The 15,940-nt window shown below is 32.2% G+C and overlaps 1 protein-coding gene across 22 annotated transcripts in view; it reads right to left on the reverse strand.

Moving 5' to 3' along the window:
• LOC106876659 (tumor protein D53) overlaps nt 1-15,940 on the reverse strand; it is a 205,132-nt gene that overhangs the window by 56,829 nt on the left and 132,363 nt on the right. For 14 of the 22 annotated variants that reach the window (XM_089348658.1, XM_089348651.1, XM_089348652.1 and 11 more), the window contains exon 1: nt 3,326-4,457. The exons of 4 other annotated variants lie outside the window; for them this stretch is intronic. In XM_089348658.1, coding sequence (XP_089204784.1) covers nt 3,326-3,596 — 271 coding nt within the window. In that variant the 5' untranslated portion in view covers nt 3,597-4,457. Of the gene's footprint in view, nt 1-3,325; nt 4,458-10,649; nt 10,794-15,940 lie in introns of those variants that run through there. 4 more of the 22 variants (XM_052966622.2, XM_089348655.1, XM_089348659.1 and 1 more) reach the window with 4 other exon arrangements.

Here is a 15,940-nt window from a genome sequence, read left to right on the forward strand (position 1 = left end):
GATACAATTTCATATTCTAAACAACAATGTATTAATTGATGAGTGTTTTGTCAGCTTGTAACCAAAGCTCAAAACTTCCCATAAGCAAAATCTAGGAAAGAATGTCCTATCAAGGAGCAAAACACTAACTACTTAAGACAATGAAAACTGAAGGAACTTTAGTACACTAATATAGTTTAGTAACAGAAGACAAATATAAATTAAAAAAGATGGCTACATGAAGGTATACCATATTTACAGTATATAAATAATAAAGAGTAATGTTATCTGTTAATTTTGTTCAAGAAAAATCCAGAACAAAATCATCATTCTCAAATTTCTTTAAACATTTTTCTAAGTACTTCATATATTGCAATAAAATTGTTGATTCTAATTTATTTCCAAAGAATTCTTTTTTAGCTTATTTTTATACATATATCCCTATCTTTGAAGATCTACAGCTTTCCAGTTAGTTCAGTATGGAGAACCAAGAATCCGTATAAAAAACCCAGTTGGGAATTCACTGGAAGAGGTTTGAAGCATAAAGATGATAAGCAGATGACACATCTGTCTCTCAAATTTCTTAGTGAGTATAATAAAGACAGTGCCAATCTTTAGAATTTTTGTACGTTGATCTAGAAATTCTGATTAGCTATATTATATATTTATTATAGCCCAACAGGATATCACCATTTTATCTGTGGTTACGTCATGATATTTATTGCTGGTGTCCCATAAATCTTACAATATGAAATTACGTCTTGTTTATATCATTGTTCCACTAACTCAGCTTGGAATTTCCCTGTCACCTGGCTCTGTCTGTAATAAATTATGCTTGCCTTCATGATATTTCTGCAAAACTAGTGAACTTCACAGCTTTTCAGTTTTTAATTTGACATTTGTTCTTTATATTCCATGTAAAAATGTTAGAAATCAAGTCAGTAATTATATGAATATAATATGACACAATATGTGTGTGTGTGTGTGTGTGTGTGTGTGTAGTAAATTCACAGATTTATTTTGTTGTATTTTTTAACAAAGTAAGTCAATAACTAGAGAGCATATACAACATGACCAATTTCTCATTGCTTTCTTTTCAGGAGAATAGATGTCCTATGAGAATAGAAGGCAATTTCATTCAATAGATTTAAATGGAAGACAACAAATTCCAGCTGAAGTGTTTCATTAAGATTTTATTTTATGACATAATTATTCAAAACTATAAAGTAATGAAAAAAAAAAACATTTAAAAATTAGAGAAATAAATCTTTAAATAATGTATTTATTTCCTACTTTGACATTTATCTATTTTGACTCCTCATTATTTGAGAAGATTCTGAAAATTTTGATATTTACAAATTTATGCAAATATCAAGTGTTTTTGTATTGCTTGACAGTAGAATGTGAAAGCTGTTAACGTGGTTTTAACCCATTAACTATTGTCTAACAGTCCATTATCTTAACCAATGTATTTCTTCAACACAATATAGTAATAAAGAAAATAATTAACTATTTGTAATTTGAAGAGGAGTTTTTAATTATATTTAAATAAACCACAAATTTTTTCTTACTACCAAAATTATTAGTAGAGCTTGGCGAAATCTTCTGATTTACCAGCTTCTGTCAAACCATCCAACCCATGCCAGTATGGAAGGAAGACATTAAATGATGATGATGATGATGATGATGATGATGATGATGATGATGATGATGATGATGATTATCTCCACCCTTTCAAACTTAACACAAAATATTTTAAAAAATGAATAAATTTTGAGACAACAAATAAACCAATAAGCAAATGACAAAAAAAAAAAAAGAAAAAAACTTAACAGAATAAATACACACAAAGGTATGTTTTCATTATGATAATGGGCCTATTCTCAGCATGTCTGCAAGACAAGAGATGACAACTGGGAGATGGCCTTTACCTTGGAGGTCAAAGTAACCCTGGATCTATGAGGATCCTGGACTAGTACTACTTAATAATCTTTCTCCTTAAGCACTCTAACACACATTTGTATTGTTTTCTTTTTCTTTATTCATGTTATTTCTGTAGAAACTTCGACACTTTTTGCAACCTCTCCCTGTAATATTTTTTCAATTTCTGTACCCTCACACTGCTCTAACATCTTCTCAACCACCGTCCTTGTGGGAATACAGAAATAAATTCTTATTCTTACTATTCCACCGAGGTTGACTTTCCTGTCATCCTTTTGGGGTTGATGGAATAAGTACAAGTTGAATACTGGCGTCAATATAATTGGCTTAATCCCTCACCCAAAATTTCAGGATTTGTACCTCTAGTAGAAAGGATTATTATTATTATTATTATTATTACTACTACAGCTACATCTGAAGCTGTCTCATTAACAATAATTGGATCTTTGGATTGACTAATACCACTTTCCTTGCAATAACATCTGCTAATTTCCCTCCTGGTCTTCCTATAACTACAGTTATCCTTAAGAGTGGGGTGGGTATGTAAACAATATTTTTATAGCAAAATATGTGTCAATTATCTCAATTAACCAACATTACCTATTTACATAATTTTTATCTATTGATATAATACACTAGTTTCTTTTGAATTTCTGAAGTGAATCAGCCTATTTTCTTATTTGAAAGAACCTTTCTAGTAAAGAGCACTGGTGACTAGTCTAATAAATTATAGCTTTATATGTATTGTTATTTGGAAGTAGAATTTAAAACAAAAATTAATTGCCAACTGAGACATCACCTGATAAAGCAACAAAATTAAAATTTATAAGTAGTTAGAAAGATTTTGATTTAATATAAAAAATACTCCAATATTAATCTCATGTGTTGTACTGCGTATACCCCATTATACATGAAGAAATTAAACAGCAAATAGAAATGAATAAATGAAAGTCTAAATTTAGTACAAAAATTTCTGTTAAAAATTTGTTACCATTTCTTCAATTTCTGTGAAAGCTTTCCTATATTTTATTTTCTGGTCGTATTAAGACAATTTTTAAGAATGTTTTCTTTTCATAAAAAAATATATTTGTTGAATTGTTATATATATATAAAAAAAAAAATTCTAGATTTCTTTTAACAAGATACAAAGCCCAAGATTTATAAGGGGGAAGTTGAGATTGTGTGACATTCATGCCTTTCAAGAACATTAGTGACATAAGTGTGATGAAGTGACCACAACTGAGACTAACCAGGCTGTGAAGTCAACATGGTTAGGAGCTAGCGTTACCCTGCTCTACAACACTTGCTACAAGCCTTTTATTAATTTCAATATATGTAAAGACAAGAATGAGATTTATGAAAAAAAGTAATAATAAAAACAGAGTTAGATAATAAGCTTGCTTACCATCTGTTTGCTTATTGTCAAGAGACAACGAAGATGGAGGTTGTGGTGGTTGTTGTTGCATTGTTGCTGGTGGTGGTGGTGAAGAACTTGGTTCATCATCTGACAACTGAGTATCAACTAAATGCAGAAACTTCATATAGGTGGCTGAAGAAGCAGCATTTGGCTGGTACATATCCTCATTGGTAGTATCTCCATTGCTGAAGTAGAAAGGCTGGTACTTTCCAGGATGGTCTCCAGATAAAAACAGTCGAGATGGCTTTGTAGCAGCCATGTGAAGACTTACACAATTTCCTGATACACTGATATTAGTTAATTCCAAATGAATGGAAAGATAAACAACCTAAACAACAGCTGTCACACAGATATTTTGTTCACTATTGTAACCAGACTGGTGTATATAAATATGTACCCTAGTAATCTTTATGCTAAGTATTCAACTAATAAACCTCAGATTAATGCTCATACATGATAGATAGTGTTGAATATGTATAAAGATACAGAATTTGTGCAGATTCTAAGACTAAATGCCAGAAAAAAGACAAATTACAGCAGTAAATTCAAAACAGAATACTAAGTACAATAAATGGGAAGACCAAATCTATATAGATTCTTTTTTAAGTTATTCAATGCTAATTTATGCTATGCATAAATAAATTTACAGAACATTTGACTATTTAAATATATTCTTAACAAAGAAATAAGGCAATAAAGTCCAGCCTCTTTATTTTTTTTATTTTTGAAGAAACAAGAATGATAGCAATTTGTTTCAATAAACAAAATATCTAGTTAGCTGTTTTCTTGTTTCACTAATATGATCTTCCTCCTTAGCAGAAGAGAAGGAAAGCAAGAGCGGGGGGGCAGAGTAGTTTCTGAGATAGCTGTGACTACGGAATGAGTTTAGTCAATAGCAACAGGGAGAACAGCAAAGAAGAAGAAGAAGAAAAAAAAAATCAAACTAACAGCTATACTGGGTGTTTTTGTTTGTTCTCAGTACTTCAGAAACAAACCATGATGACCAATATTATCTTGTCATTATTTCTGTTTTACTACTTATATATGGAGGTGTAACAGTAGTTCTAGCCTGACTGGTAATATTTATGCTGCTACTACAACTGCTTATCAAGTAGCTCCTGCAAAGAGAGATTGACTAGCTACGAACCAGCAGCAACAGATCAATGATTTCATTACAACACTGGCCTAACTTTGAAAACCAGCTGCTGTTTTCAATTCCCCTATGCTTAGACTCATGGATGTTATTACTGCTGTTGATTCTTTTTATTCTTATGTCTTTTTTTTTTAACCTAATCAGAACATTTGATGATGTCATTTTCTAAAACATTTACCTGTTTATTTGTGATGATAGCAGTACATATTTATAGGCTATGCATTTAGTGTGTGTGTATGTGTGTGTTTATATATGAATTGAACATGTATGCATTGAACACAACACAATTCGGGTGATGTAACCTAAGGTATAAAAATCACAAAAGTGCCCGATAAATAGCTAGGATGTTTAAAGCTGTGACAAAAAGACATGATAAATGTGGAACAGAGTTAAAGAAATTGGAAAAAAATCACACAAAACAAATACAACTGAAATTACCTAAGATATAATGCCCTCCACACACATACCCACCCACTCACCCACATGTATGTCGAGAGCTGTTTATTGTTTAAACATCTAATCCCCTAACATCTCTCACTTGTTTTAGCTTTCTAGCACATACTCATCACATAAAAAAAAAGCTATGCATCTTCACATGTGGATGAAATCAAGAGCAGGTTGAAGACGGGATACTAGTGCAGTTATAACTTAAATGTGATAATGATTTCTTACACTGGTACAAGGCCACAGATTTGTAGTGATGGTATCGTCACTTTAATCAAGCCTAATGAATTACACAAATTTTTTTTTCAAAAAATGACAGTAGATTGCATAATCATCAAACTTCTAATATTCAGTGTAGATAATACTATTTCCATTCCTTTTGTCATAGAAATGTTTATGAAAACACACCAAAGAGCATACGAATTAATTCTATACAGTAAAGCATTTCTAACATTGATCTAAAACAAAATTGTGTTATAACTTATACAGAGAACATGTGGATCCAACACTCAACACCAATGATCACAGTTTGACTTTGTTAAGTTGCATCAACTTCAGAGCAGTTAGAATCATGCACGTTTTCTTAACTAGTCAATATCCACAATAAATCAGAAACACACAAACACACAAGATAATCAGTTTCCTTTTACTTGTTTCAGTCACTGAACCGTGACTATGCTGGGGTATTTGCCTTGAAGAGTTTAATTGAAGAAAATGACCCCAATACTTATTTTTTTAAAGTCTGATATTTATTCGATAGTTCTCTTTTGTTGAACCACTAAATAATAAGGACAAACACACACATGATGGGCTTTTGCATAGTTTGTTTACTAAATTCATTCCCAAGGCTTTGGTCAGCCAAGGGCTATAGTAGAAGACACTTGCCCAAGGTGCTGTGTAGTGAGATTGAGCCTAAAACCACATGGTTGCAAAGCGAGCTTCTTAACCACACAGCCAGGAGTTATTTACTATAACATGACAGGTTAAACTGCTATATAGGTGAATAGCCTATTGTATGGAACTAACGTATTGTATAGAATGCCTAAGTAGTTCTAAAGAATATCCAACATCTTTTGGCAAGTATGAAATAATATTTCAATACTACCTTATATACTACTTTTATCAAACTGCCAAGATATTCTATAAAATGTGAAGTATTTTTAGGCAAAATATAATATAAGACAACAAAGATTGAAAATATTAACAAACTGAAATCAGTGAATGCAATATGAAAAATTTTTATTAGTAAACTATTACTGAAATCTAAACTAAATAAAATATTTTGTTGAACACTGTCCCATTTAAGTCTTCTTTTTATTGCAGCAGTTTGGATTTCAATGACATTTTGAATTACATCATACACATGCACTTAAATCCTTGCCTAGCTCCTATAGATTGCTGTGTTCCAGCTAACTCGAATGAGATTTGTTTATCCATCAGAATGTATCTTCATGAAAACTGCAGTTTGTCTGGCTTATGGCTGTTTCAACATCGTAACTGATACAAACCATTCTAGAAACCCAAGATTGTCATCATCATCAATTTAATGTTCACTTTTCCTTACTCGCACAGTCAGGTGGAACTTTGTTGAGGCAAATGTTCTACAGCCAGGTGCCCTTCCCATCATCAACCCTCATGTTTCCAGGGAAGATAATATTTTCCCATAACCAGACAGGTTTCCACAGAAGAGTGGAAACAAAGGACACTGCTTATATTACAGTGACTCTTATATTACAGTGACTCACACGTGATGTCGAGACTAGGAATGAGACAGTAAAAGACAGACACACACACACATATATTCTTTCATTTGTTTCAGTCATTTGACTGCAGCCATGCTGGAGCACCGCCTTTAGTCATACAAATCAACCCCAGGACTTAAGCCTGGTACTTATTCTATTGGTCTCTTTTGCTGAACCGCTAAGTTATGGGGATGCAGACACACCATCGGTTGTCAAGTGATGTTGGGGGGGGGGCACAAACACAGACACATACACGTATATATATAAATATATATACGATGGGCTTCAGTTTCTAAATCCACTCACAAAGCTTTGGTTGGCCTGAGGCTATAGTAGAAGACACTTGCCCAAGGTGCCACGTAGTGGGACTGAACCCAGAACCATGTGGCTGGTAAGCAAGCTACTTACCATACAGCCACTCCTGACACACTTCTTTAAGTTGTCATTTACCAGATCTATTGACAAAGCTTTAGTCAGCTCAGGGCTTTAGTAGAAGACATTTTGCCCAAAGTGCTATGCAGTGGGATTGAACCCAAAACCATGGGGTTAGGAAACAAACTTCTTACCACACAACTGTGCCTATGCCAGCCAAAATATTGCTAGTATCTCTACATCATTTGTAACTGTCCACAGGAATGGAAATCTGAACTGTGGTACCATGCTCAGCTGGGAGGACCTTATTGCTAAGTGTTTTCTTCATTTTGATTGATTGTGGTTGAAGATTATATTTGGCATTTTGACAATTAGTGAAAAAATTTTAGTGATTTCACATACTGCCAATAAGAAACTTAATCTCCAGATTGCCTATGAAATGATTTTTTTTATATACCTTGCCTGAAAGTTTTAAGCATTCTATAGAATACCTACATATTCTGTACAATGTCTTAGTTTCACACAATGATGGTAACACACTAAAGTTCAATGCTTACAAGAAATATCTTCATAAATTAAATTATGAATCAATTAACATCCACTATTTCCAACGTGTGTGTGAGGGTTTATACATGCACACACGGATATTCTGTTTATCCATTTTCAAAGATGACCAAAACCCCACCTCTTAGATGGTGCCAGCATTTCTTATAGAGCATCAGCAACTGAGAAGATAGCTGTGAGGGTAACCAGAGGATTGTGACAGAATTTCATTGTCATTGAATGATGTCCCAAGCATTATAATAAGTTCCACTGCCTGTTTGTGATTCCAGGGAGTTTGAATCACAATTTGTATTTAAATTTATAGACTCTGAATTTAGATTATAGTGAGACAAGGCTGCACTGGATGACTAATCTCACTCGTCCCAAACTTCTTGGACTAATGGTAAAGCAGACCAAGATAACTGGAGGTACACCGGGGCAATCTACATTTCTCACTGTACTCTGGGATACATGTCCCACACCTATGTTGGATATTTCTTTTTTGTCCATTGAAATCTGATCACATATAATTGGGTTTCCTCAGTATAGTGATAGCTTAAGACTTATCAGCTATTTTCAATGGTTTATCCTGCCTGCCAATACCATTCCCCACTGCTGTAAACAGATAGTTTGTGGCATCACAGGCGAGAGCCGGGTGCCAACTCAAAAGCCAGTGACAACTGAGCTACACTGAAATGGAATTGGCAGGATACCCATGAAAGGTAGGTGTATGAATACATACACACAGTATCTGTATTTCAAAGTCATAATAAATAAGCTTTCTTCTTTAAACTGAAAAGCCTCCAATTCTCAAACATATCTCATTGGTTGTTGCTTTCCTGAACATACATGTGATATGAAAGACATGTATCTACATGTGTAGATAAAATCAAGTATAAGCTAAATATTGAATGCTCATGTGTTTATAAACCATATGTAGTAATGACAATTATTTCTCACACTGGCATACATGGACAAAAATTTTTAAGGGTATTCACTTTTTAGACATGCCAAGGGTGGTGTTTTGGCAGAATCATTAGAGCATTGCAAAAAGTGCCTTGTTCCAACTCCTCCCATTCCGTGTTCAAACCCTGCAGAGATCACCTTTGTTTTTCATCCATTCAAGAAATGAAATAAAACTTAAGTATTGAGGGTTGATGGTATCAACTAAATCCCTACCTTCAAAATAACTGGCCTTGTGCCTAAATTAGGGGTCATTATTGTTATGATTATTGATTTCTAACATAGGCACAGGAACACAAATTTCGGAAGGAGAGAAAGAATCAATTAAATAAGTATCTAGTACTTCTTGACCATTTCTTACTTTTTATATCAACTCTGGGAAAATGAAAGACAAACCTAATCCCAACAGAATTTGAACTAAAGATGTAAAGAACCTGAAAGTTGTATAATGCTTTATTGATTCTGCAAAACTGCAACTTTTTATAGTAGTAGTAATAATGATTGGCATGAAGTCATAAGTTTGAGCAAGTCATGTAGTTGAGTTAGTTGAGTAATTAACTAGTACTCATTTTATTGACCTTGCAGTATTAATATAAACTCTATAAAAATAATTATTCTACTTAAGTATCACAGTATTTTGTAAGTAATCTACTGATTCTGCCATTGTTTGTGTGTATGTGAGAGAGAGAAAGAGAGAGAGTACCATTATATGTTATTTGAAAAAATTTCTGCTGATTAAACAATACTGATGGCTTGTTCAATCTCACCATCCCTCATCCTCCATGTTTTACTCCCCCACCCCTAAGATATCAAATCATCCCATCTTCAGCACCATCATATATCTCTCATTTTACCTATGCACAACACCTGTTTCCCCCACCAGACTGGCAAACTATCCAACCACTAATCATTTGTCTCTCTCACCTTTCTCCTGTCTACTGCATCATCATCATCATCATCATCATTATTCTGTTACTCGTTATCCCTTCATCATTGGTCAAAACCCACTGCTCTACCTCTATTAAATAACCTGTCATTTTCATATGATTTGCAAAACCTCCACTCAACACTTGTGTTTCAATCATTATTATATTTGTTGCCTCACTCATTCCCTATCTCTTATGTTCCTGTATACTCTTTGCAAATTCCCCACTTTCAGCTCTTCTGTTCCCATTTCATTTCTACTTATTTTGTACCTTGAGGGTTCACAAAGACACCTCCTCACTATTGTGGCTGGTGTTAGGAAAGGCATCAGTTGTAGAAACCATGCCAAAATAGACAGTGGAGTATGATGTGGTCCTTGGACTCATCAAACCATCCATGTCTGCATGGAACAAGGATATTAAATCTTGATGATGTTGATAACGAGACATATTTCTATTTTTACTAACATATGGAAGTAGCTAAAAGGCTTATATTATAAAAATAATAACAACAATACGGCAAAATTGATAGAACTTTGGACAAAACACCTTATGCTATTTTTTTCAGTACTTTACATTTTGAGTTCAAATCCTGCTGAGATCAAATTTACCTTTCATCCTTCAAGGATTGATAAAATAACATATTGGTCAAGAGTACTTGGGTTGATTTAATCGACATGCCCCTCCCACAAATTTGTGGCTATGTGCCAATGTTAGAAACAATTAATATTAGTTGTTGTTGTTGTTGTTATTTACACCTATCAGGAATTATTACTATAAAAGATAAATGTTAAGAAAATTTCAAAAAACAAGCAACTGAAAGACAACTGAGAAGAGTGTTAATGAAATAAGATATTCATGTAACTCGACAACTTTGAATCCCTTAAAGATTCAATCTAAAAGTTCAGATATCGTTAATGAATAGTAACTAAAATCTACATGAATTATATTAGAAGGCTGTCACATGATAGATTAACATGTTATTTTAAATAGGATGAATTGATAAAAAACTGACTTTTTGTAAAACTTTTCAATAAACACTACCTATCAGCTAGATATTGTAATATACTATTCAGCTGTTTGCATGTGTGACACATGAATGGTGTCAATCAGACTAGTTTTGACATGAAAATATGCAAGAAAACAAAATAACTTTTTTTTTAACAGCATACCTTAACGACTCAAATTGTTTAGACATCCTTGTGTAAAACAGGTATATTCACTCTCTGAACTATTGAGAACTCCTACAGAGACCTTTCAACTTCTGTTTTTAATAGAGAAGTAGACTTTATCCCACAAATCAACATTTTATTGGACGAGGGAGCAGCGGAGGAAGTAGGAGGTACTGAATTCAAGTTCAGTATCTATTAAATAACCTGTCATTTTCATGATTTTCAAAACTAGATAAAAATATGGTTGTAATATATAGATAACAACAATGAATAAAATATTAATGTGTATTGTATCTTAATTACAATATCTATAGATGAATTTTTAAATATAAAGCAGAGACAAAAAAGTTGATTTAATCAATATTAAATAATATGTATTTTATGAATTTGAAAGTAATAGTTAAATGAAGTCAGGTAACTAATCTAGTTTGCTATCAGTGTGCTCAATGCAAAACATATTTATTGTACTACGTGAACTTACATGATATCCAGATTTCCTCTTCAACTCAACTAAGTTTGACACAAGGAAAAAGAAACTGAAACAATTTAGTAGTTTAGTTCTTTCAGGTTAGAACAAGAAAGAAACCATTTCACAGGAAAACACAAATAAATAACCCACATTTAAATCCCAGTATTACTTTAGTATGTATTTAGAATTTATGTTGCTTTACACACTGTATTTTATGAATATAACGAACCACAAAAACCTGTTCAATTGTAAATAACCAACATAAGCTATCATAGCAGTTGCTTTTAGGAAATATTAATATTAAAGAAAATGCACATATAAATATGAAAGTTATACTGAGTTAAAGTTATTTGAATGACAAATAGGATGTCTAAAAAGAAAGCTTGAAAAATAGTAGGTGTATATGAATATACATATCCACACAGAGTCTTTTTGTGCCTAGATATGTGGGTCCAACATAATTGAAAAATTTCTAGCGAACTAATTCTATTGGCCCACACCTTAATTTGACATTTGGAGCAAATTCATTTGTTTCCTCATAATATCTAAAGAAATGAGGACATCAGTTTACACATATATGAACATTTACACTGTTGAATTTTGTGTGATTTGAGGAAGGGTTTTCACAACATGTTCTTGTATATTCAAGGTATTTCTTAACATCTGTGTAATAGATGAAATATAATGAAGCTTATTCTAGCTTTCATAATATCAAACAGTTGATATTTATGCTCTAGTAAGTCCATTGCAGGTTTTGTTCATGAAAGTATTTCATTTCAACAATGTAAGGAAACTAGACACTTGCCAATGTACAGAAACTTCCCTATATACATTAGCAATCTACATGCATTTACATATAGGCGCACTAAGTAACTGAAAATTACACTCAGGGACACGCAGAATAGACCAATGATAAAGCATAAGTACTTAAGCCAGCAAGTTGTAATCATTTGTGAATATGAGAGCCAATTAGGCAACAAGGATAGGTAGCTGTGATATCTATATAGCTCTTTGGTGATGCATATGTCGCTTAATATAACTCAGTAGTAAGTGTATTTAGGTTCAAAATGAGGATGATATGGTAACAAATGATGAATAAAAGAATGAGAGTTATAAGATCTTTCTGTTAGGCAAAATTTCCAAAACTGTGTGAGATAACATCATTTTGGTTAGCATTTTTAAGTGATAACCTACTGTTCTCTGTATGAAGCAATACCCCCATGTAATAGGTATCATAATGAAACAGTAATACAGTAGATAGGACTATAAGGGCTAAACAACACACCAAGAAGCTGTGGAAATGAGATATGAAAGAGAAATACCAAGAAACTAGGTAGGAAGATATCAATTATATATATCTGTTAATGCTATGAGGATGAAAGACATTATTGCAAGGTAGTGTGTTGTCATAGAAAAAAAAGATGTCCAAAATGATACTGGTCCACTTGCACTTATGATAGTAGAAAAGAAATGTAGAAGTCACTGAGAGGTGTGATGTGAATGGTCAGTGTACGCAGCATGAAATAGTAACACATAGTAAGAACAAAAGTTTCAGAGTAACCTCTGAAGAAGATCTAGGGCTCACAAATGAAATCACAAATGATCAATTCCAATGGTGATATGTTGTATTGTATCCAGTTCATGTCAGTATTAAAAAAACACTAAACTACTGATGAAAATATGCATTCTGCTATTGATTCCAACTTTCAGGTTATAGTCATGCCAAGGTATTCAATCACACACATATACACATACCTTGCCTTCAGTAAAAGAGTGTGTGTATGTGGACCTTTCTTTATGCATGAATGGGATGTGACTGAAAAGATATCACATTTATGCATATTATCAATATAATCATTCAAAAGAGAAGGACCACAATGGAGACTAGGTCATACCAAATGAGAGAGATATGAAAAACATGAGATCAGTATAGTTAAGGTCAAGACCAAAAAATAAGATGAGAATATTCAAAGAATATGTAAATAAAAAATAGGTGCTTGACATAGAAGGTTTTTAGAATGAAAAAACAAAAACTGCATGATACTGCAAAGTTTAAGAAGCTGCTCTTAAAACATACACACCCATTTTAAGCTCAAGTATCAAAACATTTTTTGTACACTGAACATTACAAATTATTTGCCAAATAAATAAATTAATATTTTCTAAAGCAAGTGAAATTTTAATGTATTAAATTTATTACTAGAACTAAAGAGAAAAAAAATATCCTAATAACTAACTCATGTCAAGAGAAAGAAATAATCCTTGTATTTGAAGTAATTCAAAATAGAATGCAGTATGGAATGAGTATGATTATAGGCAGTACAGTGATAATTCCAGACATGTTTTGGTATTATCAGACCTCATCAATACAGTACAATCTGACAATTACTAAGATAAGTTGGTACAGAATGATCACAAAAACTATTAGAACACTCATCAAAATAAGAACACATTTATACTGTTTTCTAGTTATTTTTCAAAGATTATAAGAAATCTCAGGATGACACATTGCTTAGTAAAACTAATGTTCTATAATGTTATTACTGGTTGATAAATAAAAATATCAAAAACATTTCTATCTATAACATTAAAAAAAAAGAAACATAAATAAATAACCAGAACACAACAAATATCTTCAGTGGTTCAAAATAGGTTTCTATGAAAAGAGCTTATAAATTATCCAAATACCTATTAGAAATGGTATGAGTTTATGCAACCACACACCATCTAACAGCATATCATTGAGATATGACACTTCATTCGATAAACTACAGTTAATATATCTGAAAGTTGCATGTGTGTGTGAGTTGATGCAGTTGAGTTATTACACCAAACCTATGACAGTGTAAAAAATAAAATTTAATGTTTTATTTTATAAAGATTTCAGAATCATATAATAATTCCCTTTTAAAACAAAACAGAGGCTCTAATTCTTTTCTACAATGACAGCTATTAGATTTTAATAGACATATAGCTGACACGTATAGGACAACCAACCATAAAAACATCACTTGAAATAAACATACTTGGATGGATAAAATCATGTCGTTGTCCATGAAAATGTATGAGGTATTGGGTTATAAACATGGTGGGTGGCACACAAAATGCCTTGCCATATTCAGTTACCAGTATAGAAGAGCTTTTATATCTGTAAAGGGAAAGGATCGTATTCGTGTGTGTGTGTGTGTGTGCTTGTCCCTGTGGTTTGAGGAGCTGCGTATTCCCAATTAAAATATATAATTATAGACCGCAGCTTTCGAAAAACACTGAGCAAAAAAATATCTCCAATAACGTTTATATAAGGTTTAATCAAATCATCGACAGTTATTTTCCCTAGCACTTTATTGTATTTAAAGAAACAGTATAAGGGAGATAATTAGACATTTTGTATAGAAACTACAACATTGTAACCAGATGAGTAGATTTATATTACTCTAAATTTCTTTTGGAAAGAACAGGATCTATAGTTTATTGAATCAATACAAGATTATTACAAATAGTTTTAACAAGCTGAAAGGATGATAACAACATCGTGTATAGAAAAATACTGTAAAATATCTTATCCAGCATTCTACCGATATGTGAATTTCTAAATAAAGGATAAATAATCTATTCTCCCAAGAAATCTGTGCAAGTTTTGTAAGCATCTGAAGATAGTAAAGTGGTTGTTAAGAATGGTTGAGCAACATATAGAATGTGATTCCTAATAACCAGGTATGCTTGAAAATTTGCCAATATTTCAAATGTAGTGAAATACTATGACATCAAATAAAAAGTCTCTTGTTGAACATAATAGAAGATTGAAGGTAACTGGTTCTTAGTTCATCCAGGAAAACAGCGGATGTGTTTGTGCACTGAGTGAAGGGCATATAGCTCAACTTGCATTTATCATCTTCCAATAGAAAAGTAATTCATGATCTTTATAACAAACTTTGTTCTCATAAATAGCATCTAGCTTCAAAATATTTGATTTAAAATATAGGAAAATAAATATGAAAAAAGATTTTTAAATATAAACACTTTTGCAAAGTAATTTACAAAACTTAAAATTATAGTCAATCATTCCTCTTTCTCTCCCTCTCACTTACACACACACACACACACACACACACACACACACAGACAAACATACAAACATTTCAATTATGTTAAGCTGGTTCTTTTATCTAAAGTATATGAAATATCACAAAATTATTGATTAACAAGTTTAAACTGATATGATAGATCATTTTATATCAGATATAAGAACCTTCAGTTAAATAAGGGGACTGCGATTAGTCAAGCTATTTATTTTTCTACACTGATTACTGAACCTTTATGAAAGCCACATTTTACTATTTCCCTGTGGTGGTAAATAAGATTAATTAGTTCATTAGTCATTGTATTTTCACATTTGGATATCAGTTTCTGGGTTCTTACATATTTCATAATAATAGTTATAGTAGATAATTCTGAGACAATATTACTGGCATTTCAGAAGATGATATTAACAACCCAATCAATAAAACTATTCTAAATTAAATTCTATTCTGACTGGTAAAATCTACCATTAGAAAACTATGGGGGGGGGGGGGGGGGAGCACGATTAACTTTAGTAATGCAAATTAGAATTGAAATGCTCGACTGGAATTCTAAAATATTTAGTCACTACAAATAATACAAGATATAAGGTTTACACATGGATTAAAACAACAAAGTAAAAGTGAATGAAAAAGAGTGTGAGTATAAAATATATCAATGATAATAATTCTTAGCAATATTTTTGTTTGGTACATAGCTGAAAAAGAAGGAAGAAGTCTTCTTACACTCCAATGGTAAACAG

This window comes from Octopus bimaculoides, chromosome 3 (assembly GCF_046866305.1).
Source record: "Octopus bimaculoides isolate indiv1 chromosome 3, ASM4686630v1, whole genome shotgun sequence".
NCBI lineage: Eukaryota > Metazoa > Mollusca > Cephalopoda > Octopoda > Octopodidae > Octopus > Octopus bimaculoides.